Source organism: Puma concolor, chromosome B2 (genome assembly GCF_028749965.1).
Source record: "Puma concolor isolate L17-30 chromosome B2, mPumCon1.1.hap2, whole genome shotgun sequence".
Lineage (NCBI taxonomy): Eukaryota > Metazoa > Chordata > Mammalia > Carnivora > Felidae > Puma > Puma concolor.
Genome location: NC_141671.1, coordinates 146392350 through 146417463, shown reverse-complemented (window position 1 = coordinate 146417463; position 25114 = coordinate 146392350). Strand labels below are relative to the sequence as shown.

The 25114-nt window shown below is 46.2% G+C and overlaps 2 protein-coding genes across 3 annotated transcripts in view; one reads left to right on the top strand and one right to left on the bottom strand.

Annotated features, from left to right (window-relative positions):
• PLG (plasminogen) overlaps positions 1-5670 on the top strand; it is a 43206-nt gene extending 37536 nt beyond the window's left edge. Inside the window, exons 17-19 of the mRNA XM_025925614.2 lie at positions 345-451; positions 4463-4608; positions 5259-5670. Coding sequence (XP_025781399.1) covers positions 345-451; positions 4463-4608; positions 5259-5420 — 415 coding nt within the window. The 3' untranslated portion in view covers positions 5421-5670. The remainder of the gene's footprint in view (positions 1-344; positions 452-4462; positions 4609-5258) is intronic.
• A 589-nt stretch (positions 5671-6259) lies between these two features.
• SLC22A3 (solute carrier family 22 member 3) overlaps positions 6260-25114 on the bottom strand; it is a 96117-nt gene continuing 77262 nt past the window's right edge. Inside the window, exons 6-11 of one of the 2 annotated variants that reach the window (XM_086708275.1) lie at positions 24546-24643; positions 24212-24426; positions 15157-15265; positions 14286-14398; positions 10443-10542; positions 6260-7827 (exon numbers count right to left, since the gene is read on the bottom strand). In XM_086708275.1, the coding sequence (XP_086564401.1) occupies positions 7767-7827; positions 10443-10542; positions 14286-14398; positions 15157-15265; positions 24212-24426; positions 24546-24643 (696 nt within the window). In that variant the 3' untranslated portion in view covers positions 6260-7766. The remainder of the gene's footprint in view (positions 7828-10442; positions 10543-14285; positions 14399-15156; positions 15266-24211; positions 24427-24545; positions 24644-25114) is intronic. The other variant, XM_086708276.1, reaches the window with a different exon arrangement.

The following is a 25114-nucleotide window of genomic DNA, read 5'->3' as shown; positions in this document are numbered from 1 at the left end:
TTACTTAAAGTTAGTGATATTTGGAAACTGGTGCCAATGGAGAAGGCTGATCGGACAGCTATTTTGAGAATAGGCTCATTTGGGCCGGGCAACAAGGCCCAGAGAACACGTGTACCGTATCTGGTGGATTCCAGACAGCGTGGGATGAGCCAGGATGGGCCAGGCCAGCACAAGGAGAAAAGGTGTTTTCTGCATCGTACTGTGTCAGTGGAGCAGGGAAATACCAGCTCAGAGGATTCTGGGGGCTTTGGGCCGATGGCATCTTGTTGTGAGTGACCAACAGAGGAGTGGCACAAGAATCCTAGTGAGGCAGTCCGATTTAACTTTTGATGTTTTTCTTTCAGATCCGCCGTCATCACCTCCAAAGTGATCCCAGCTTGTCTGCCACCCCCAAATTATGTGGTTGCTGACCGGACATTATGTTACATCACTGGCTGGGGAGACACCCAAGGTGAGAGAAATTCCCAAACTCACACAAGGAATTGGTGTAGACCTACAGCCTACAGGAGGAAACGACCATTTGTGCAAATTCCTACCACTTTTTCTGAGGGTCCACCCTTCCTGACTTTGTCTTGGTTCCCGCCTAAGTCTCCATAATTCATCATCGAGGGACGTGGGCGAGGGACGGAGTAGTCCCTCTTGGGACTGAGTCTCTTGGCCCATACATGCAACGTTGATATCCCATCCCCAGGTAAGTAGGGTTTTGAAGTAGACCTAAACATTAAGGGTGTTTGATTATTCTTCATGTGAAGTTAGCCACACTGAGCTCCCTAACATGGCACGACACAACAACAGAAATTACGTTAAGCTCATCTCCCCAGATCCCCACACGCATTCGTAGGCGTGGAGAGGCTGTTGGTGGTGGGACAGACTGACAGCTGGGGGAAAGGAAGGAAGGTTCCAGCCCTACGGTGGCGTTCGGTGTTGGTTGATGGGGTGTGCGGGAAAGAGGAAATGCTTATGCAGGATCCTGTATCAGCACTTGTGCTGCATTTGGGGGGCCCCATCTTCCTTGGCAGTAGGCCCCGATGGGGATTATATTCGTCCGACTCGGGCCTCAGAACATTGTAAGAATGCCTTAGATCTCTGCCTCGCTTTCTCCAAGTGTTGGTGAGGGCTCCAGAATGGGGGTCAGGGGCTCCGGAGGGTAGATCTCGTTCTGCCGCTCGCTGGGCAAACTGGACAAATCACCTTGCTTCCTTGTACCACTTGGCCTGGAAGCCCTCACCTGTAAAACCCGCGTTTTCGAATTGTGTTTCACACAGTATTTTGTTATTAGCTTTCGTTTAAGCAAGGTTTTGTGGTTTGGGGGAAAAAAAAGTTAAAAATGACTGGCCTTGGTCACTTCAAATCTGCCTTCCTTCTTTCTGCACTTTTCCTACATTTGTGAAACCCCACCTCCTGAATGTTGCACGTCCCCTACTTTCCGTGCTTTGGAGGCTGTGAGCACTGAGAAGTTAAAGGGAAAGCTTCCCAAATGAAGCGTCACTGTGGATGTGACAGTCTATTCCGTTGTTTTGCATTTAAAAAAATTTAAACATCCCAAACCCCTATGAGTTCAATATTTTTTGTTTCCATTTTGGAAACGAGGGATCTGAGGTTCCGAGAAGGTACAGGGCGGCCCCCTGGGAGCCGCGTGCACAAAGGGCGGGCAAGGGGGGTTCTGAGTCAGAACCCCGACTCCCACCTATCGGCTGCAGGCTCTTTTTGAACCTGTTTCCTCAGCTAGAAAACGGGCTGCAGGGCCATGGTGGGGGAAACGGTGAGAGGGGTGCACGGAGCACTGAGCATGGCCACCATCCACAATTTTCTAACTGCCATCCTGTGCTAGGTTCCTCCATCTACCCTGGCCTCACCCTCAGGTCGAGTGGGAAGACGATTCTCCGTACACTCAGTGAACCAGGAGTCACGAAACAGAAGTCAGGCCTGTTTACCACTTTTCTTATGTCAGGAGGAACGTTAGATCAGTGTTCTCAGCTTCTCGGCGCGAAGTCAAAACTCTCCCGTTCTCCCTTTCAGTCTCCAGACTTTCCCTGACTTGCTATTTCAAGGCAAGGTGAGCATTCAGGCAAGGGGCTCGTTCCGGTTAGTCCTTCATCAGCAGAGTGCTTCTGGGGCTGCTGCCTCTTCCTCCCCACAGCCCCTATCAGGGCGTCATCCCTAGGACACCTCCAGCCTCCCGGCCCTCAGCAATGCCGTCTCTACTGTGGCCACACGATGGCAGCACTTCTGCACAGACCACACCAATTTCGCCGCCAGCTAGTGGGGGATTTTGTCACCAGCATCAGGACGGGTCTTGCTCAGAAAGCAGATACAAGGGCAAGACACTTGAACAAATCAGTTTTCAGCAGGATATTTGAGAAGGCCGGTCCCTCCCCACGAGTACTCAATTCAAGTAGTGCACCCCCACCCGATGCCTCCTCGGGCCCTTCTTCCACGGTGGCTCTGCCCAGCCAGAGCTGGGTCAAGCCTCTCCTTCCCAGATGGCGGTCCCCGTCCACGCTCCTGTCAACTCCAGATCCAGCGTAGGTATTCCAAACTCAACACGACCGTCCAAGTGTATTCAAAGTCTTTGGCGAAGGGGTAGCACCCCGTCTCTTGGCTGTTCCACGCTAGCAACGCTTTTTTGCGAGACACGTGAAAGCCGGGCTTGCAAGATTCGAAAACTGGGTTATTTCTGAAAACACGTGCCCGGGTGTGTCTATCTGGAAAAGCAGCGTCTCCTCTGGCTGTTTTGCAAATGTTCCACTTCAATTTGCCAAAGTAGAAAAAAAAAAAAAAAAGCAGTTTTTTACAAAAGAAATACGAGGAGTAAGACAAACACATGGGAGAATATTTACTCTTCCTAACTGGAAAAGAAGTGAAAACTAGGAACCAAACCAGGACAATTTTCACTTATTATATTAGCAAATATTTTTAAAAATATTAAATACTCAGAAGTGTAGGGTGAAGTGCCCTTTTTTTCTGGTGAAATCACGTGTCCTGTCATACACTTTTAGAAAATAATTTGGCAACGTTAACCGGGAGCCATAAACACATGTATATAATTTCCGGGAACCAGGGTAAGAAAATATTAAGGAATATAAATAACATGCATGAACAAAGATGTGGACAGTTGGAAACCACTGTAGGAGCCCAGAAACACGGGTGTGAAGAATTGGGCAATGATGTCACAGACCCAACTTCAAATCCCAGTTCCTCCACTGACTTGCTGGGTGATCTTGGGCAAACTACACACCCTCTCCCAGCCTCAGTTTCCTTCACTGTGCAATAGAATTGACAAAAGTGCCTATTTCGTGTGACTATGGTAAGGATTAAATGAGATACACCACCGAACGAGCTTGTGCCTGAAAAAGTTTATTCCGGTAAAAGGTGGCCATTTTTTTTTTTATTGTGGTAAAGTATATATGACATAAAGTTCACTATTTTAATTATTTTGAAGAGTACGACTCAGTAGCACTTAGTACATTCGCAATGCTGTGCAACCACGACTACTATTTCCGGAACACTTTCCTCACCTTAAAAGGAAACCACCCACCCATGAAGCAGTCACCCCCATCGAGATATTAACTACGGGCACCTGGATGGCTCATTGACCATCAGACTCCGGATTTTGGCTCAGGTCATGATCTCACGACTGTGAGATCCAGCCTCACATTTGGCTTCTTGCAGAACGTGGAGCCTGCTTAAGATTCCCTCTCCCTCTCCCTCTGCCCCTCCCCTGTTCGTGTGAGCTCTCTCTTGCTCTCTCTCAAAAAAAACACAACCCACTAATTACAAAGATTGTAGTATCCAAAAAAAAGCCCTTATTATATAAGATTGTGTGAAATCAACCAGGGTATAAAGTCATGAAATATGATATAAGTAGTAAAAAAGAAACAAGCATCTAAAAAAGACTGAAAGTGAATATATGATATAGTAACACCTGTATTTCTCAATCTCTCTTTACATATTAAAAAAGATTTCGTTAGAGTTAAAAAAAGAACCAAAGAAACATAACAACATGAACCCCAAAACACCACAAAGAAACCCAGATTTTTAAATCCAGGTCTTGGGAACATGAAATCATATATAATATTTATACCTTTAAGGGGTAGAAAGAAAGAGAAGAATTCCAGTAGTATTAGGAACTGACTTCTTTTAATTTTTATTTTGAGAGAGAGGATGTGAGCAGAGGAGGGGCAGGGAGAGAGGGGGACACAGAATCCTAAGCAGGCTCCAGGCTCTGAGCTGTCGGCACAGAGCCCGATGCGGGACTCGAACTCCCGAACCGCGAGATCACGACCTGAGTGGAAGTCGGACGCCTAACCCACTGGGCCACCCAGGCGCCCCGGGAACTGACTTCTTTATACAACCTCACGGTCAAACAAGAGACCTGTCACTGTTGCTCTGTTGTGCCGGAAGTTTCCTTGGGGGCATATTTGGGATCTGGCAGCCATTTCCTTAATCTTTTTAAACACAGGGACCTTTGGCGCTGGTCTCCTCAAGGAAGCCCAGCTACCGGTGATTGAAAATAAGGTGTGCAACCGCTACGAGTATCTCAACGGAAGAGTCAAATCCACAGAGCTTTGTGCTGGGAATTTGGCCGGAGGCACCGACAGTTGTCAGGTAAGGACAAAGTCCAATCTTCTGCCGTCCTGCGTCGGCCTCTTAGATACCTCTGCTCCCCAAGTGGCAAATCCAGGAAGCCTTTGTCCATTGAAGGCCACGTCCACGTGCTACCCAGAAACATTTTAGGTCTGGCCCTGAATGCGGACTGAGACCATCTGAGGGGATTTCTCCGGCCCTGAGTTCCAGATGGGTTGTAAGGGAGTCGTAAAGTATCATCACTGCCAGAGCCCCACACACCTGGGGACTGTGTTGGAGCATGGGACTCGGGTGGTGGCCTTACTAGCAGGGAAGCAATGGAGGGTATGGGGAAAAGACCAACTGTGCCCCCTTTGCAATTATTCTGGGGTTTACTCTGCCTAAGGGAAACCCCAAGGCACGAAGGGATGAGTCCACTCTTCACAAGGGACTTCTCCCCCAGGAACACCAAACGGTGTGGTTTTGCTAAATGTACCCTGTTAAGTACCGAAGCACTTCAGCCCTTGTTGGGTACTGAAGCTACTCAAATAACACATTAATAAGTTTCTTTCTAATTGCAAAAGAATGTTCAAGTGCTGGGAAAACACACATTTGGGTAACAGAGGGGTGACATCCCATAATAAAAGGATGCCGGTTTAATCCTCTCGTGGTTCTTTTCTCTCTCTGCCCAGGGTGACAGCGGAGGGCCTCTGGTCTGCTTCGAGAAGGACAAGTACATTTTACAAGGAGTCACTTCTTGGGGTCTTGGCTGTGCCCGCCCCAATAAGCCCGGTGTCTATGTTCGTGTTTCAAGGTTTGTTCCTTGGATTGAAGGGATAATGAGAAACAATTAATCGGATGGGAGACAGAGCGAGGCGTCAGCACATCTAGAAGCTGGAACGCGGGTGGGGCATTGAGCACGCTCAGAAATGATTGACAGTAATCAGACCAACACACTGTACTCACACCGCCCGCTGCTAAACCTCAACATTTTTTAGTATTATCGTGGATAAATTGTTCCTGTCCGTGGACTGCTGGATTCTGTAATAAAAAACGTAACACATTTATAACATTTGTTGAAAATAAACTCTGTACTTCCTTTAACTTTTTTGAGCTTCATTGTTTTCTTGTTCTTCGTTTATCCTACCCATTTTAAATAGTGTGACTGCCAGACTTAGGTGATCTCTCTCTTTCTCATAAGGAGTCGTTGCATAAAGGACAAAGGAGCCTGTAAGATCATAGAGAAGAGAGCAGAGAAGTCCTAGTAAGCCGCCCATATGTTTATCATGTCTACAAAAGACGGGTTGACACACGTCTTTATGTCTGGCACCGCGATGGATGTTTTCAAAGCTGCAGCATGTATGGGAAGTCATGAGAACAAATTCTATTCTTGGGGATGAAATCTGTTACTGACAACTTGACGTTAGCTGAGCACAGCGGACACCGGGCGGAGACTTGTGCACGGTGAAGGGAACCGGGCAATGGCAGTGTAATACAAGACCCGTAGGGAGCCTGCGTGCTATTCTGGGTTACATTTGAATCTAGGAATGGTACCAAGATCCACGACCGCAGACTGAAGGTAGAGCACTTAATTTCCATCCCTAATTGTCTGCCCAGACAGCCTGTACTGTCACGCGGGAACGGTGTTTTCCAGTGACGCGTGTGCAAAAGGAAGACGGAGAACAAACCTTGATTGTTCTTGACAATTAAACACTTTTTTATTGTGACCAGGACCAAAATAGCAACTCAAGATGCAATTCAAAGGTGAGAGTATCGAGGAGGAATAGTCATCTTCCAGCATAGAGAAGTGCGGAAACAGCGACACTGCAAGTGTGGATGAGTACAGGGTGACGGCAGCATGAAGTCCCCAAAGAGCGGTGTTTATTTCATGGGAAAATAAAACCTTCATATTCAGTCCTGTTGTGCTGGAGGATTACAAAACTTATTTTGCAATTAGCCCACACCCCGTACCTATTGTCATGTGTTCACAAAGAATTGTCTTCTTCGTTGGCAAGACTCTCCTCGGTGCTCGTTTTGTCTGTCCACACAAAATAACTCATGAAAAACTTCTGCATAAGATATATACTGAATCGGAAATACCACGAATATAACATACAAAGCAGAACAGCAGGAAAAGGTAACAGATATGTATTTAAGCTCTGCATTTCAAAAGTCTCAGTAACAAAAAAAGAAAGATCAAATCCCTTATTAGTGTCTATGACATCACTTCTAAAGCTTCTCCCAATTCTTTTAAACATGGATATAAATTGACCTTACTTTTAAATTAAAGTGTAAGCTGCTTCCCGAGACAGGTTAAACGTGTCAAGGTTGAATGAGAACAGTCCATGGTTTTCACCCTTGACCACGGGCGGCATCATAGAACTGAACTCCCAAGATATAAGATAAATATCCCTTCAAGATTAAAATCTTAAGACCCATGAACTCAGAATCCATGGATGTTGTTCAATACTGAACTGAGTATGTGGCTCTATCTTCTGAGGCCCAAATCTGATTTAAGAAAACAACAGGGTCAAATCCTCAAATTGTACAGCGGATTTGTTCATGATCACGGAACAAGGCCCGAGCATGCCCGTAGGCCCAGATGCTACAGTGGCTTCCACAGGGCAAAACAAGAAGAGAAAGGAAAGCCTCAGTACCACGTGGCCCAGGGGCCTTAGATTCAGTCTCTTCACAGGCAGGATTTCCAAATCTTCATCCTCCCTGGAATCTTCAGAACGCTCAGCTCGGAGCTTTCGTTCGTCGATCAGATTTGATGAACCCGCTCTGGACACTTTTCCCCGATCCCTGGTTTGCACGTCCTTCATCTTTGATGGAGCAAGCAGTCGTGAGAACTTGGTGAAGGTTTCTCTCGTCCCTCTATAACTGGGTCAGACCTGCTGCCCCAACTTTAGACAAAAACTGGGGCAGGGGGCGCTGTATGTGCAACAGGCTCTTGGCTAAACCAGCCGCATACTCTGTGCGCCCAGAGAGTTCCCTAGCGCCATAAATCCTAATTCATCCGACATCATATAAATATACTCTGGGCAGTTTGAATGTCTTTGTACAGCATGACGAACGCTTAGAGCCGTGCGGCATAAAGTGGCTAAAATGGACAACACGCACGTGTGTGCAAGGCACATCGGTTCCTTGAGAGACATCGACCTAGAGAGCCCCTCCCTTCTGTCTTTGGCAGGGGGGCCTCAAAGGTGCGAGCTGCAAACTTGGGTTTTCTTTTTCCTGCCACATTTGTAGGAATATGGACTAACAAAACAAGGAGAGAAGAGAAAGTCCTTATCAACTATTATACAACAAACTACCACAAAGTTTTCTTGCTCAACATTATAGTTGGTTTTGATCAAACACACGGAAGTGTAACATCTCATAAAAGCCCAATTCAAAGGTGACAAAAAAACTGTCACCAGGCTCATTTTTTAAAACCTGCTTTCAGACCCTAGGCAGGGTTAATCTGCATGTAAGTTCTTTATGTGACAGGACTAGGACGCCACCCACCCTGACCTGGTCCTTGAACTCTGATACAAACCAAGCAATTGTCTAGAAAGACACAGTTAGCAAAATGTTTCTTTTGGATAAAGCAGGACCTTACGATGGTATCGGGCTCAAGAGGATTTCACACAGTTTAACACCTTTTATAAATTTCTTAATTTTGATTTGCAAAATGGCAGTATCTCAAAGAGAATCTTCGACCTCACTCCAAATTTCAGGTATCATTGCTCTAAGGGTGAAAAATAGGTGGAGGTTTTGGGTGAGAAGTAAGTCATTACTCGTCACTTCATTTCCAAACAAGTGTAAGAATCTGTTTGGATTACTTCCCGAGGCAAATGCCCACCTGTTCTCTGACTGTTACAAGTCAGTTACTGCGATATGAGCTGATGGTTTTATTTTACACACACTGATGAGCTTTCCTTAGGAAAGTTCTGAGATGATGAATCAATCTTATGTTTCAAAATAGCATCAAGAAACAGGGTGATAAAATCCAATAAAATCATTGTATAAGTTTTAGAGGTTTGGTAACATACTCAGGAGACACTTAGCAATGGTTGCTGACCTGAGCCAAAGTCGGACGCTTAACCGACTGAGCCACCCAGGTGCCCCAAAGCTGTGAACCTTTCTAAGCATAGATTTCCTAGTACTGAAATGAGTGAGGACAAGAACTGCAATTGCATAAAATCATTTTGAGTATTAAATGAAATGGCATGTGTGAAACCATCCATCACACGGGTACTTAAAAAATGCCGCCTTCTAATCTCTTCCTAATCTACAAGTGAGGAAAAGAACTGCCATGAGGTTATTAACACTTCGGTCTTCTTATAAAGCTTTTTGATGCAAAATTTTTTTTCAAGTTGAGAGAGCCACATACTTAATTTCCAGGCCGTTAGTTAGAAGACTGGTTTTCTTTTAAAAATCAGCAGTTGGGGCGCCTGGGTGGCGCAGTCGGTTAAGCGTCCGACTTCAGCTCAGGTCACGATCTCGCGGTCCGTGAGTTCGAGCCCCGCGTCGGGCTCTGGGCTGATGGCTCAGAGCCTGGAGCCTGTTTCCGATTCTGTGTCTCCCTCTCTCTCTGCCCCTCCCCTGTTCATGCTCTGTCTCTCTCTGTCCCAAAAATAAATAAAAAACGTTAAAAAAAAAATTAAAAATAAAAATAAAAATCAGCAGTTAAATTGTTTTTTAACTATGCAAATAATACAAGGCCATGTGTTGTAATGAGAAAATTAATCAAATAATACAAAAGTCTACAGAGTGTATGGGGCTCCTGGGTGGCTCAGTTGGTTAGGCGTCTGACTTTGGCTCAGGTCATGATCTCACAGTTTGTGAGTTCGAGCCCTGCGTCGGGCTCTGTGCTGACAGCTTGGAGCCTGGAGCCTGTTTTGGATTCTGTGTCTCCCTCTCTCTCTGCCCCTCCCCGACTTGTGCTCTGTCTCTATTTATCTCTCAAAAATAAATAAAATATGTAAAAAAAAAAAGTCTACAGAGTGTAAAAGTGAAGTCTTCTTCCCAATTCATTGCTATCCCAAGAGGGTCTACATTACTATATTAGATTTTTTGCTACACTCTCATATTTCATATCCTCTCTTCCTCTTTTTATTATGAAACACTTCCAGCAGAGGAAATTAGAAAGAATTTGTGTAGTGTGAATTTTTCTTGATATAACTCTTCATGTTTGTGTATCAGTTAGATACTTGCCCTACACACCAGTTAGACGCCCTTCTCCAAAACTTAATCTCTCTTTCTCCTTCTCCATCATCTATCGATCTATTTTTATCCATCCACCCACCCATCCATCCATCCACCCATCTTCCATCCACCCATCCATTATCTCTTTTCTCTCTCTTTCCATCTTCTGTCTTCTCATCTAGCTCCAGAGAGGATTCGCTATTGGTTTTATTTTTTAATAAATACTGAAACACATTGTTCAGCAACTTTTCACTTTGTAATCAATCTTGAAGATCTTACTGTGTCATTCCATACAGATATATCTCAATTCTTTTCATCTCTATATAGTAAGCCATACCATGAATATATTACCATTCTCACAATCAGTTTCCCACTGATGCACATTTATTTCTGCTTTGCCAAATGACCCATTCTCTTCCTTTAGATTTTTTTTCTGAGTTTTAACACCTTAGCAATGTTTCCCTCTTCATAACCACATCTTAAAAAATAATATACATTCTTACAGAGTTTTGTTTTTTTTTAGATTAATCTTCCAAATCAACTTTGAATCTTCTGCTTAGGACGTGAGATGACGGATTGATATTATTTCCCCCCATGAGAGTTCAATTTTCTCCACACCCTTTTTTCCCTTAGTAGTTTGAAACGCTGCTTTTATTTAAGGTGCACTGAATTTCATACGATACCTGCCAAGTTTTTCTACATCGTCCACTGTTTCTGGCAAGGCGATACCCTTGGTTTCAGGCAACAGCATCACGAGCCCGCCGCAGACAGATGCCAGGATACCTACGGAATAAGGAAAGGCGACAGCACACGAGGAACGCACAGCTGGCCCGTGGCCTCCCTCCCTGCTCACGCTGGAGCTTAACCTTAACCACTTAACCAACTAACCTTAACCAGCCCTTACTGGCAGCAGCCCTCTGGTTACCCACCCAGCTCTCCAGTTCTCTTTTGCCACCCTTCGAAACGTTCTCTTCCTTCCTTGGACCCTGTGTGGTCCCACCGTCCCGGGACTCTTGTAAACACCTGTTCATTCGCTCACTTCACTATTACTTATCGGGCGCCTAAGTGAGAGAGAAGACCTCACCTCCTGCTTCTCACAGGACTCCTCTCAGCTTCCTTTTACCCACCAAGCGCTTTACTGGTTCCTCTCCCTCCCCTTCCTGACTGGGTCACGTTACACGGTCGGACCCGTCCCCACTTTAGCCCAATGGCCATCTCTTGGAGTCTTTCTGGGCTTCTCACTGTGCGCCGAACCCTCTGGCTCCAGTGTCTGCAACGGGCTGGTGGAGGCACGGACCCTATGCCAGTCTCTCCTCTTTCGGGACCCTTCTCCCAACCTCGCGTTATCCTCCAGTTGCTGTCCCCACCTTTCCTGTTCTTTAGAGCTGAAATTCTTGAAACACCATCCTCCCCTATTTTCCACATCTCTTCACGTCCTATGGATATGCCGGTAAATGTTTAGCAACCGGCCCTCCCGAAAATACAGCGCCGACTTGCAGCGTCTGCGGATTTCCGTGGTGTGAGTACCCCCACCACGGGCATCTCTAGGTCCTGCCACGATATCATGGATCCAGGCGTTGGGAAGGGAGGGGCGGTGACAATGTGTGATGTCGCGTCTCCCCCATAAGGACACGACAGACCAAAGTGGCCCGAAGAACACAGAGAGTAGGGAAATGTACGTGAACTAGGAAGTGATGGGGTTTGAGTAATTATCTCCTCTGTTTTTAATAGATTTGATACAGGGAAGTTTGAACAATGGCTATGCTAACCCCTGGGCTCAAAAATCCCTGAAAACTTCACAGCTGGCCTTGGCAGGTGGGTGCTGGCTGGTGTCCTGTGCCACCCCCCCCCCACCCCGCTCTCTGTGGGGTCCGCCCTGCGTGCTCCGGACCCACCTTGCCCACTGGTCGGGCCCCACGGCAGCACCGGCCGCTGGTGAAGCCGCTGCCCTCCCCTGGCCCCGCTTCTCTCTGGCCTCTTCATCCCTCTCGCATCCCTCCTCCTCTCCTTGAGGCCTCCAGGCCCTTTGCCACCCAGGACGCTTTGTCGCTCATCAGGGCTCTGTCTTGCCCGGGCCCTCTCCTTTCCTCTCACCTGGTCCCATTCCTGGGGTGGGGGTCTCAGACCCTCCCATGTCAGTGGTTATCTACACTCAGATGGCCTCCCGATCTCTGTCACCGGGCCACGCTTCTCTCCCGAGCACCGGCCCCAAAGGCTACTGGCTTTCTTGCAGGCATTTGCTGCGACCCACACCCAGACAGGTTCCTTGGTGTCCCGTGGGCCAGCTCCTCCGGCGTTCACTCAACGAGGGCCTGGCTGTCTCCGCTTTTCCCAGCCAGGAGCTCGGCCTTCCCCCCTCCCTTTGCCTCTGGGGAGCCCCTCCGGGGAGCCCACTCAGTCACCCCTCTTGCCAGTTTTACTTTCTTTTTAAGTTTATTTATCGTGAGAGAGAAAGAGAGAGGGAGAGAGCACGAGTAGGGGAGGGGAAGAGAGAGAGGGAGAGAGAATCCCAAGCAGGCTCTGCACTGTCAGCACAGAGCCCGATGTGGGGCTTGAACTCACAAACCATGAGATCACGACCTGAGCCCAAACCAAGAGTCGGACACTTAACCGACTGAGCCACCCAGGTGCCCCCTTGCCAGTTTTACTACTGACGTATTTCTCGAATCTCTCTGCGCCCAGTGCTCCTGGTGTCATGGCCTTAACCCCCAGCCGCCAGGCATGATCCCTTCCCTGAGGAACTGGCTCCCCACCAGCACGGCCTCCCTCCAGCCCATTTGCACATCAGAGTCCTGCTTCTAATATGTAAACCTAACACTGTCAATCCCAGCTTAGATCTCCTAGCTTCCACTGCTGTTTGGATAAAGAGCAAACCTTTGTGGGACCAGGACTACCCTTCATGACTGTGATCTGGTCCAGCCTGCCACCCAGCGTCCCCTCCCTTCCCCACGCCCCCAACCCCCCACATCTGGCATCTGCTTTTGACCTCCCCGCTTCCCAGACAACAGCTTCACCCTTGGCCGCTAGGCCTTCCACTGCCTGGAGCCCAGGCCCACGCTTCCCACGTAGGTAATTTCTACTCCTCTCCGATCTCAACTATGTACTCCTCCCTCCTCCACTCCAGCGGGTCAGGTGTCCCTACCCTGCGCTCGCCTGCCCGCGCCCTCTGCTTTCAGCGTTTAGCACGCTGTCCTGTGACTGATGGTTTGGAAGGAAGTGTGGCTTTCTCCCCAGCCAGACTCGGCAGGAAGGGGGCATCAGGGCCGGCTTTCCCAGCACTTGGCTGCAAGCCAGGCCCAGACCTTGAACGACTGCCGCCCCACCCCCAGCCCAGACCACTTGGTCTTGGTTGAACAGAGGCACTCTCTGCTTTTTCATGCTGGCCACAGAGTCAACACTGGGCTTGTTCATCAGACCCCATGAAATAATTTGCGATAATCTTTTCTTGAATTGGGTGCTGTCCCGTGGTTAGGAGCTTTCCTGCCCCTAGCTAGCGAGCACTGTTAGGGATTTTGCATTATTCGGGGTGTATGTCCCCACGGACTCAATATTTTCATTGCAAGTTAAACTGCTGAGCACAAAGTAGAACACAGTCTCTACCAGGAGTGAGGACATGGAGGTGGAGGGAAGGTAGGTGGGAAGGGGGCCAGCCTGTGTGCTTTCTTGCTGAAGAGAGTAGAGCAGGGACGAGACACAGGCGAAACGGGGAGCACAACCCCTGAGAAGCACTGGACTGAATTACCCTACGCCCCCAGCCCCTCGGCCTTGCTTCTGTCCCCTCAGGAGGCCTGCGGAAACTGGAGTTGGAAGGGCATGAACTTGAGAGCCATTGCAGAGCTTACAGTACATGGGCAAGGGGTTCCACGCACAGCCTGCTTCACGTCAGAGCAAACGAAGATACGATATCTAATAGGTATCGAACATTTAAAAATCTAATTAGTTTGTAGGCTTATTCCGAAACAGCCGGAAGGTCCAAATTGGTCCCCTGAAAATTAGCCGTGTGGTCCCCCAATTTCAAGAGTTTTGTAGTACCGGAATGCAACTCAGAACTTAAGCAAAGAAAGCTAATGGCTCATCACGACACTTTTATATAAAATAAATTAGGGGCGCCTGGGTGGCGCAGTCGGTTAAGCGTCCGACTTCAACCAGGTCACGATCTCACGGTCCGTGAGTTCGAGCCCCGCGTCGGGCTCTGGGCTGATGGCTCAGAGCCTGGAGCCTGTTTCCGATTCTGTGTCTCCCTCTCTCTCTGCCCCTCGCCCGTTCAAGCTCTGTCTCTCTCTGTCCCAAAAATAAATAAACATTGAAAAAAAAAATAAAAAATAAAAAAATAAAATAAAATAAAATAAATTAAAATCATTTAGGTTTCCCATAGGACTATAATCGGTTTGGCCACTCAAAACTCAAGCAATCGTCATAAAAAAATTGAATGATCTCATTAATAGCAAACCTAGTAATCACTATAGATGAAATACAAAGAATATAGATGAAAGCATTTAGGAATCACGTATGAAAGGAGTTCTTACCAAAGATGATAAGAGGTAGTTCTAACCAAATGGCCGCCAGCCGGAAGAGCAGAAATGGGGCTATGATTCCCCCAAAATCACATAAACCCGAGCAGAGAGAAACTCCGAAGTTTCTGTAGAGTAAAACATTGTTTTAGAGACAAAAGTATTTAAATGTAGTCAGGATAAGGGAAACGTTCAGATACACAGGCAACAAAGCAATCTTAGTAACATTTTCCGTTTCTGTAGCTTTCGACTTTGAGAACTACGACCTACTCTCCTATTTCGAAGCACGCCGTTTCCATTCTGCCCCATTTCACATCAGGCAAACGCCGAGTCCCCGGAGAGCGAGGCGGTCTACGGCGCCGGTGGAAATCACTCTCTCACCGGAGGCTCACCGCCCAGCCCACGCCGCAATGCTCAGGGATCACCTCGGCACCCTCACTTGACAGTAAGGAAGGCCCGTGAATGCTCCCCCGGGAAAGGAGGCCAACGTGCAGCCCGCGCACGCTGTTTCACTCTGTCCTTCCTCAATCACTCACAGCTGCCAGACGTGGAATGTGGTCAGAACAGAGGCCGTAGCCTTTAAACGGGGTGATGCCGACGAGCGCAGTTTTGACCCACATCTAAGCAAGTACGCTACCCAGATTTTCCGATCCCACAAAACCACCGCTGTGTATACAGATACTGATATGAGAAATGTTTCTGTCAAGAGATGCGGAAGGTAGCAATGCAGAAAGCAGTTACAGCTCAAAGTGGATCTTCTTTACTGGCTGCCTCCAGCCCGGGCTAATATATCATCAAGTTACGAAAACTGTTTCACGGGTTGTAGGTGAAAACATTTGGCTGCAGAATCACGTAGGAGAAACCAGGACATGTAGGTTGGAATTACCGTAATGTTGTTGGGTACAATTCTGAATTTACCAAATAAACAATTTCAAAGGCCATGGTAATCCCTAGTCTTCCCAGGGTAGCCACTGTGGTTCTCAACCACGGTATCCCTGCAAATAGAAAATGTGGAAGGGCAGAGTTAGGGGTTTGCTTTCAATGAAATATCACAAAACAACAAAAGGCATTTGTTTAGTGTTCCCCCAGCCCTAAGTCTTTGCTAATGTTAAGCACAAATGACAGATATCTTCTAATATTGTAGCCAAATTTATTTTTAAGTGTTTATTTTTGAGAGAGAGAGAGAGAGAGAGAGAGCGAGCATGAGCAGGGGACGGGCAGAGAAAGAGGGAGACACAGAATCCAAAACAGGCTCCAGGCTCTGAGCCGTCAGCCCAGAGCCCGATGTGGGGCTCGAACTCCCGAGCTGTGAGACCATGACCTGAGTGGAAGTTGGACGCCTAACCGACTAAGCCACCCAGGTGCCCCATATTGTAACCAAATTTTAGCAGCAACAACCACCAGGATGATAGCTTACATTTAGTGTGCTAGTTGCCTTTCTGAGCAGGGTTAGATGATGGAAATACAATTCAAGAACCATTTGTTCAGCAGCCACTGTATTGAAAACAGTGTTCCCGGCACTGCCATCCTAGAGGGCCTGCGTGCCCTGGCCTTCTGGAAGGTGGTCTTCACTTGGGCCCTTGAGAACCGTTATCACAGCCTATTGCCCATTTGCCCTCTCTCTGTTCCCACCCCTTAGTGATAACACACAGAACACCTGCTCCAAGCAGGCCAGAAAGAATCTGGATGTGAAGCCAATGTTGCTTTCTAGAGGGTAGCAAAGGCTTGGAGACTGGAACCTTCAGAAGGGAAGATCTATGCCTTGTGTTATTGGTAGGGTGTATATTTCTTATTGTCTTCCCCATCCCCAATCTTGCTACTTCCCCAAGAAATCATCTAGAAGAGGCCAGATTCTTAAAAATCAGTTGGTTCATTCATGAACTATTCTAGGGGCTGCACTGGTTATATGAGGAAATTCTCCTATCCTCCAAAGTAACTAGGGGAAAAAGCTCAAAGTTCTTCATTAAATGTTTTATTTCTTTTGAGTTTTAACAGAAGAGGCAGTAAACCATCTTTGCCCTAAAAAAGTCAGTGCTCTAAATTTCTTAAGAGTTGCACAAAAACAGACACTCAGATCAATGGAACAGAATAGAGAACCCAGAAATGGACCCACAAATGTATGGCCAACTAATCCTTGACAAAGCAAGAAAGAATATCCAATGGAACAAAGACAGTCTCTTCAGCAAATGGTGCTGCGAAAACTGGACAACGACATGCAGAAAAATGAACCTGAGCCATTTTCTTACACCAGATACAAAAATAAACTCAAAATGGATGAAAGACCTAAACGTAAGACAGGAAGCCATCAAAATCCTCGAGGAGAAAGCAGAAAAAACCTCTTTGACCTTGGCCGCAGCAACTTCTTACTCAACCCATCTCCAGAGGCAAGGGAAACAAAAGCAAAAATGAACTATTGGGAACTCAAAAAATAAAAAGCTTCTGCACAGAGAAGGAAACAATCAGTAAAACTAAAAGGCAACTGACGGAATGGGAGAAGATATTTGCAAATGACATATCAGATAAAGGGGTAGTACCTAAAATCCATAAAGAACTTATCAAATTCAACACCCCAAAAAACAAATAATCCAGTGAAGAAATGGGCAAAAGACATGAATAGACACTTCTCCAAAGAAGACATCCAGATGGCCAACCGACACATGAAAAAATGCTCAGCCTCATTCATCATCAGGGAAATACCAATCAAAACCACAATGAGATGCCACCTGACACCTGGCAGAATGGCTCACATTAACAATCAGGCAACAACAGATGTTGGCGAGGATGCGAAGAGAGAAGATCTCTTTTGCACTGCTGGTGGGAATGCAAACTGGTGCAGCCACTTTGGAAAACAGTATGGAGGTGCCTCAAAAAATTAAAAATAGAACTACCCTATGACCCAACAATTGCACTACTAGGTATTTATCCAAAGGATACAGGTATGCTGTTTTGAAGGGGCACATGCACCCCCATGTTTATAGCAGCACTATCAACAATAGCCCAAGTATGGAAAGAGCCCAAATGTCCATCGATGGATGAATGGATAAAGAAGATGTGGTATACACACACACACACACACACACACACACACACACACACAATGGAGTATTACTCAGCAATCAAAAAGAATGAAATCTTGCCATTTGCAACTACATGGATGGAGCTAGAGGATATTATATTATAAGTGAAATTAGTAAGTCAGAGAAAGACAAATATTGTATGCCCTCACTCATATGAGGACTTTAAGGGACAAAACAGATGAACACAAGGGAAGGGAAGCAAAAATAATATAAAAACAGGGAGGGGGACAAAACATAAGAGACTCTTAAATATGGAGGACAAATAGAGGGTTACTGGAGGGGGTGTGGGAGGGGGGATAGGCTAAATGGATAAGGGGCACTAAGGAATCTACTCCTGAAATCATTGTTGCACTATATGCTAACTAACTTGGATATAAATTTTAAAAATGTTAAAAAAAGAATGATTAGCAAGATTCACACACACACACACACACACACACACACAAAGAGTTGTGCGACTTATGCCATCCGTCCTTAGGGGACATGGGTCTGAGATATGTGACTGATGGACAAGCACGTATCTGTTCTCCCAAGCAAAGCTAAGGACATCCTGACTTCCATCTTTGAAAATGAAACTCTTCCCTTTTATATTCATATGTATTCATGCTCACTCAGTACTAAATGGTCCTCTTGTCTCCTAGAAGGATTAATGCTCATTCCCGAGCACATGATTTTTTTTAGTAGAAAAGCAGGTGTGGAGGCGGAGGATGAAAGAAAAGAATCGAGCTTGGTAGATTCACCGGTCTTCTCTACAGAATAGTCAACGACAACAGCAACAACAACAAAGCTAAAACCGACCAAATAAAACCATTGCCTAGGACGTCAAGCACAGAGAAAGACGGTTTAAGAATCCAGATCACTGCTGGGAGGCTCCGGGTTACTACGTTTTGACCGCAAACTGGCCGAGGACGTCCTGGTGTACTTGACGTTTTTCCCAGATGAGGACACCTGTAGCTCTCACGCTAACAGTTACATCAGGGGGTGAGGAGTATCAGGATTGTGCTGATGTGCTGGGCTGCCATGTGCCCTGGCACAGAGCAGTGGTAAACATGTGTTTTATTTAGGCCTTGCCTCTTCATGAAGGCCAGAGAGGGGGACTAGGAAATGCATTCCACCCCAGCCTTCAATGAGCAGGTGGTACAGCGCCAGGGGCCAGGGAACGGAAAGTGGGAGCCCTTGCCCAGATTCCCTGGGTCCCAGCCCGACCGGGCAACCTCTCACTGTTCTCGGGCTGCAAAGAATGTCGCCGGCTACCGTGGAAATGACTTGATTATCCAGGTTAAATTCTTAAGTTAGAGGGGTTTTTTTCCTACTGAATCAAGACTACTCTACAAGTGAGTCCCGCTGATAACTTTCATGACAATTTAAGTTTACGAGTGAGGCTATCACCGTTTGCCAGAAAGAACCACACGAAACCCAAGAAACCGAAAACACACACACACGCACACACACGCAACACGTGGTTAGCTCAGTGAATACAGACAGATAACAAGTCAATTCAGCGGTATGTTGAGAAAATGCTGTCAAGCGGCCACCCTTGGGGAGACATGGTTTCTCCTACATGCTGACTTTACCCCGAAAGACTCTCAGTTCGTTCCGAGCAGCAGAGGCCACTATCTAACCACCCTGAGCTAGAGATTTCGGTGAAACGTGTAATAAAACAGAAGTCCCAAGGGCACTGCACTGTTCGTGAACTTAAAAGTGAAGTGAAAGCGATTTGTCAGGAAGTGTAAATGATGTGTGGATATTACGTATGCAAACAGAGACTTCTGATCATCCATCGCAGGAATGCTCGAAGTTCGTCTCAGAGAGGCAACAGGCACCTTTCAGGAACAGTGACAAGAAAACACACAAGACAACTTAAAAATGAGGAGTGACGCTGGAACTAGGCTCCGTGGAGTCCTGAGAGCACAGAGAAAGATGGTCCCTCTGAATAGACGTTTATTTGGTCAAGGGACTGGAGATTACTGAGAATAATGCCTCAATTTTTGAAGAAAGGATATGCAGGATTTTAAATGAACACTATTTTACATCTCCTCTGACTGTACCATCTGCTTGGAGTTCTGAAATAAAACGGTAGTGAAAATTTGTAATAGAGATATGTAAATTAAGATGTATTGGCTTACTCCTCACTTCAAGAGAAATAAAAGGCAGAATTCTCCTTTCAAAAAGACTACTTACCAAAAGGGCTAGGTTTGTACCCATCCTAAACAAACCCAAATGAAAGATGCAGACAGCAACGGATAAAGAAAACCTAGTTCTCAGACTTCAATTAGAGTTCAGAAATTTGGGTCAAAAGCAGAGTGCCTTAAGTGAAGAGACAGCCAGAAAGACTTTCTTTTTCCAGAATGTCATTCTTTAGACCATGAAAAGTTGTGCTCAGTGGAGGCAAAGCCAGTTAAATTGTTCTCTAAGAGATAATTTTAGAGCTGATTCCTCTAAAAGGCTAATCAGCATTCAGTGCAGGGGCCCTCCTCCTGTTCATGACGTCAAGAACGACTGAGAGGAAGAGTCTTTCTAATGTTAATCCAGCAGCCCAAGTAACCAGGTCCAAAACCTCCCTTAAGTAGAAGTTAGGGCTGCCAACTCCAGCGAGGAACCTCTGTTAAAATTTGGTGCTCACAAGGAGCATTAGGGCTTGAACCTCTTCTTGTCAATCATGGCCGACGTAGGCTTTTATAAAAGCAGCTGAATCTGTGAATGTACACATCAGATGTGTCCAGAATAAAAGCAATTATTTTTCAGTCCTGCTGAGAACAATTCTAAGGCTGAAATCGGGAAATTATGTCTTCAAAATAAGACGGATCAGACCAGACAGAAAAGTCTATTCTTTGCCTTATGGTTTTCAATTTATGAGTGTTCTCTACAAAATAGCTCCGTTCCCACACATTTAGTTCCTCCAACGTTGGTGTGGACATATGGCTTAGAATGCTTTCTGGGATCGTGCGGGATGCAGCACCCATCAAAATGAGCCCAATCAGTCCGGGGCCAGAGAGAGTTTTCCAGGGAAAGATTGTATCATGAAATGATGGGCCACCTGTAAGTCATTAACCTTTCTCCACACCTTCCTAATTTCATATGCAATAAATAATTCCTATTCCATGTGCGACGAGGACAGAAGACTTCGCTCTAGGGAACTAAATCCAAAATGATACGGTATCAAAAAGGGAAGCAACAGCGAGGTCTCCAATGTTCCCCATTCGTCCCCCTTCTAGTTCAATTGTGCATTGTTCACAAGGATAAGAGCTACGTCTATCTTTTTCAGGCTCTGTTCCCACTCCTAATTTAGTGGTGGCAATTAATAGATACTAAATAGGGGCGCCTGGGTGGCTCAGTCGGTTGAGCATCCGGCTTAGGCTCAGGTCATGATCTCACGGTCTGTGAGTTCGAGCCCTGTGTCGGGCTCTGTGCTGACAGCTCGGAGCCTGAAGCCTGCTTCGGATTCTGTGTCTCCCTCTCTCTCTGCCCCTCCCCCACTCATGCTCTGTCTCTGTCTCAGAAATAAACATTTAAAAAAAAGATACTAGACAAGTATTGACCAATATGAGTTATACAGATTCCTCAACTGTTAGAATGCTTGAATCCAGTGTTGTGGGTTGAATAGTGTCCCCTAGAGTTCATGTCCACCCAGAACCTAGAATGTGACTGTATTTCTATATGGATCTTTGCAGATGACATAAAGAAGAGAAAGTCATACGAGGGTGGAGGTGGACATTGGAATGATGTCAAGCAACACCCAAGATTCCTGGCAACTGCCAGAAATTAGGAGGAGGCAGGGAAGGATTCTTACCCAGAGCCTTCAGAGAGAGTGTGGGCCTGCCCACACTGGGATTTCAGATTTCCAGTGTCCGAGACTGTGAGAGAATACGTTTCTGTTGTTTCAAGCCACCCGGGATGTGGTGCTTTGTTACTATAGCCCTAGGAATCTGGTATACTCATCAAAAATGAGATCAGTGTAAATAAACAGTTCTGTTTATCATCAACCATTCCAATCAGAAGACTCTACATCTTTTTAAAAAAATTTTTTGTAATGTTTATTTATTTTTAAGAGACAGAGAGAGACAGAATGTGAATGGGGGAGGGCAGAGAGAGAGGGAGACACAGAATCCGAAGCAGGCTCCAGGCTCCGAGCTGTCAGCACACAGCCCGACATGGAGCTTGAACTCACCAGCTGTGAGATCACGACCTGAGCCAAAGTCAGACGCTTAACCGACTGAGCCACCCAGGCGCCCCAGAAGACTTTACATCTTAATTTTCTGGTCTGAAGGGGGGCATTTCTGTAATTTTATTTAAATAGGGTTTGGGGACTTCATAAACCTTCATATAATTAACAAACTCATCTGTAAATGTCTATTTTCACTTCCACAATACTGGAGCTTCTTTCTTGACCCTCAAGTGATTCTCAAAAGAAAAGACAGACTCTCTGGGGCCAACAAAAGGGCTCCCAGAGAATCAGCCCTCTCAGTATCCCCCACCCCACATACCCCGGAACATGGAAAGAACGAACTTGCTCTAATTCCTACGCATTCCGTGGGGCTTTGAAAAGCTTCCCTGTCCTGCGTCTGCTGTGTCCTGTGGCAGAGATAACGTGGGTTGTGTTAACGGTGCACTTGGGGTCACCCGCCACCTCCTCAGCGTGCACTGGCCTCGGGCCCCCCCACGAACTCTGACTTCTCCCTGAAATCACCCTGTGCCCCCCGGGCCGCCTGCCACAACCTTAACTCCTGCTCTCGGCATCTCTCTCCTCACTGGAGAGATCCAACCTGATGCGGTGAGCAGGAAGCTCGCGGGACCATGCCCAAGTTCCTGGCACGGCCAGGGAGGCCAGTCACTGCTGGTGGCAGGTATCCTCGGCCCCTTCTCGTGCATGTTCCAGCAATAACAGAGAACGTGTGGTCCCAGGACTCCCGAAGATGGCTCATACTTCTGAGAGCTCTGCCCTACTGTGGACAATCTCTACTACCCTTCCCTTCTGTCCACTACATTTCCTTTCTCTTCTTTTTTTAAGCTTATTTATTTTTTTAGTAATGTCTACACCCAATGTGTACGAACTCGTGACCGTGCGGTCAAGAGTCACATGCTCTTCTGACCGAGCGGGCCAGGTGCCCCTGTCCAGTACGTTTCTTTTCCTTCGTATGTGCCGAGTTCTTGCCTCCGGAAGCTTTTCCTGACTACTTCATGCATATCACTGCTTGCGTCTATTTTTTTAATCAGTCAGAGCCTTCAGAGAGATTTATTTTTCTAAATCTTGTATTGTTGGCTCTGGAACAACAGGTTTAAACTGCATGGGTCCACCCACAAGCAGACACTTTTCACAGTGCTGTACTGTAACTGTATTTTCTTTACCTTATGAGTTTCTTAACATTTTCTTTTCTCTAGCTTACTTGATTGTACGAACACAGAATATAACACATATAGCATACAAAATAAGTGTTAACTGACTGTTTTGTTGTTGGTAAGGCTTCTGGTCAACAGAAGGCTATTAGCAGTTAAGTTTCGGGGGAGTCAAAAATCATATTCAGATTTTCAACCATGCAGGGAGTCAGCGCCCCCACCGTTGTGTCAAAGGTCAACTGTAAATAATTCCATTATTTCATGTATTATAGTGAGTTGTGAAAGCATTAAAGTGTCTATATCCCAACATGCACCTCGGTGTTTACAGCAGCATTATCAGCAAGAGCCAAGTTATGGAACGACCCCAATGTCCATTGACTGATGATGAATGGATAAAGAACATATCGTATAGATATGCAATGAGATACTACTAGTCATAAAAAGAATGAAATCTTGCCATTTTAAATGCAACCGTGTGGAAGGAGCTGGAGAGTATTATGCTAAATGAAATAAGCCAGTCAGAAAGACAAAAACCACATGATTTCACTCATGTGCAATTTAAGAAACATAAGACATGAACGTGGGGGGAAAGAGAGGCAAAGAACAAACAGACTCTTAACTACAGAGAACAATCTGAGGGTTGCCGGAGGGGAGGTAGGCAGGTGGTCGGATGGATTCAATGGGTGATGGGTATTAGGGAGGGCATTTGCTTTTTAAAGTTTTTTTTTAATTTTTAAATTTATTTTTAAGAGAGAGAGAGAGAGAAAGAGCGTGAGCAGGGGAGGGGCAGAGAGAGAAGGAGACACAGAATCCAAAACGGGCTCCAGGCTCCGAGCTGTCAGCACAGAGCTCAATGTGGGGCTCGAACCCACAAACCGCGAGATCATGACCTGAGCTGAAGTCGGACGCTCTACTGACTGAACCACCCAAGCGCCCCAGGAGTGCACTTGTTGTGACGAGCACTGGGTGTTGCATGTAAGTGATGAATCACTAAATTCTACCCTTGGAGCGATTATTACACTGTACATTAACTAACTGGAATATGAATAAAAACTTGTAAGAAAAAAATTTCAAAAATAAGGTATCTATATCTCTTACTAGGTTGTGAACCTTTGGAAGTCAGAAGTGTCTTCCTTTCCTCCTTTTGTAACCCTGGTGCTTTGCATGGGGCCAGTGATATGGCAGAAGCTCAGGAAATATGCAAAACATGGTCGGCGATATCATGAAAATAAGTCAAATAAAGGCGATCAAAAGCAAGTTACATGGCTACAAGCTAGATTTTGCACATCTATTTCATCCATAAATGCACCTGAAGTGGAGAAAACAGAAAAGTCTATGGAACCAACCGCTACACTCAAACTCGTTACGCTGATTAAGCAGAAAATCGAGTGCCATCACTACAGCTTGCCTGGTGCTAAGATTTTGATGCAGTGATACGTTTTCTGAGGACAAGAGGCTCCCATTCTTGATTATTTTGATTTAAGACTACTTCAAGGCCTTGAGTTCCCAACAGATTCAGGGGCCCATTACCTTCTGGTAAGAATGCGGTGACAAGGCAGGCCACGCCTGCCACCATGTTGCTTCCTGCAAAGGGAAGGCGGCGTCCAAAACGCTCAATGGTCAGTAAGATCAAGAGGGCTGCAGGCAACTCCACAACTCCCGAGATGAAGAAGTCGATATACAGGTTGCCTCCTATAATCCCCAGGCGCATGACGAGTCCTTGATAAACCACGGCACTTGTGAACCTGGGGTGACATTGAGAGACAACGGAGATCAAGTAAGACATAACTTCAGCCTGACCTGCACGAGGGGACACGTCGTAAATTCGATACAAGGTTTTGAGCTCATCACAAGTCAGACTTACCAAGCAAACATAAGAATAAGTGTGCACTTCCTCATTTGGGGAGTCCTCACCAGATCTAAAAAGGATGGGTTACTAACTTCCTCATCTGTAACAGTGATCTATATGAGAGAAGCAGATTTCAGTAGCAAATACAGCAAGAAACACCTGCACATTATAGATTTTCACTGACCAGGTTCAAAGCCACCGAGTCGAATGATTTGACTGAACTGACCAGGGTCTTTCCACTTACTACATCTGAAAACCTGAGAATGAAGACTTTTGATTTCCTCGCTTTGTTAAAAGGTCAATTTCACCAAGATGTGGTTGCCACACTGACACTCAAGCACGTATCAGCAGTACTGAATTCTAATCTGACTAAACAAGGAAAAACGGGGTGTTTTAAAGTAAAATACATTTGTGCATTTATGAAACTGGAGAAAATAAACGTGAAAGTGGCAAAAGCAGGGGGGATCCAAACGAGTGTTTCTTTGTTGAATATCAACCTGGTGTTAACACACCAAATACCAGCGAGTTCAACAGCAAGCACCGCACCAAAGAGATCAATTTGCTTCCGTCCGTTTCCTGGAATC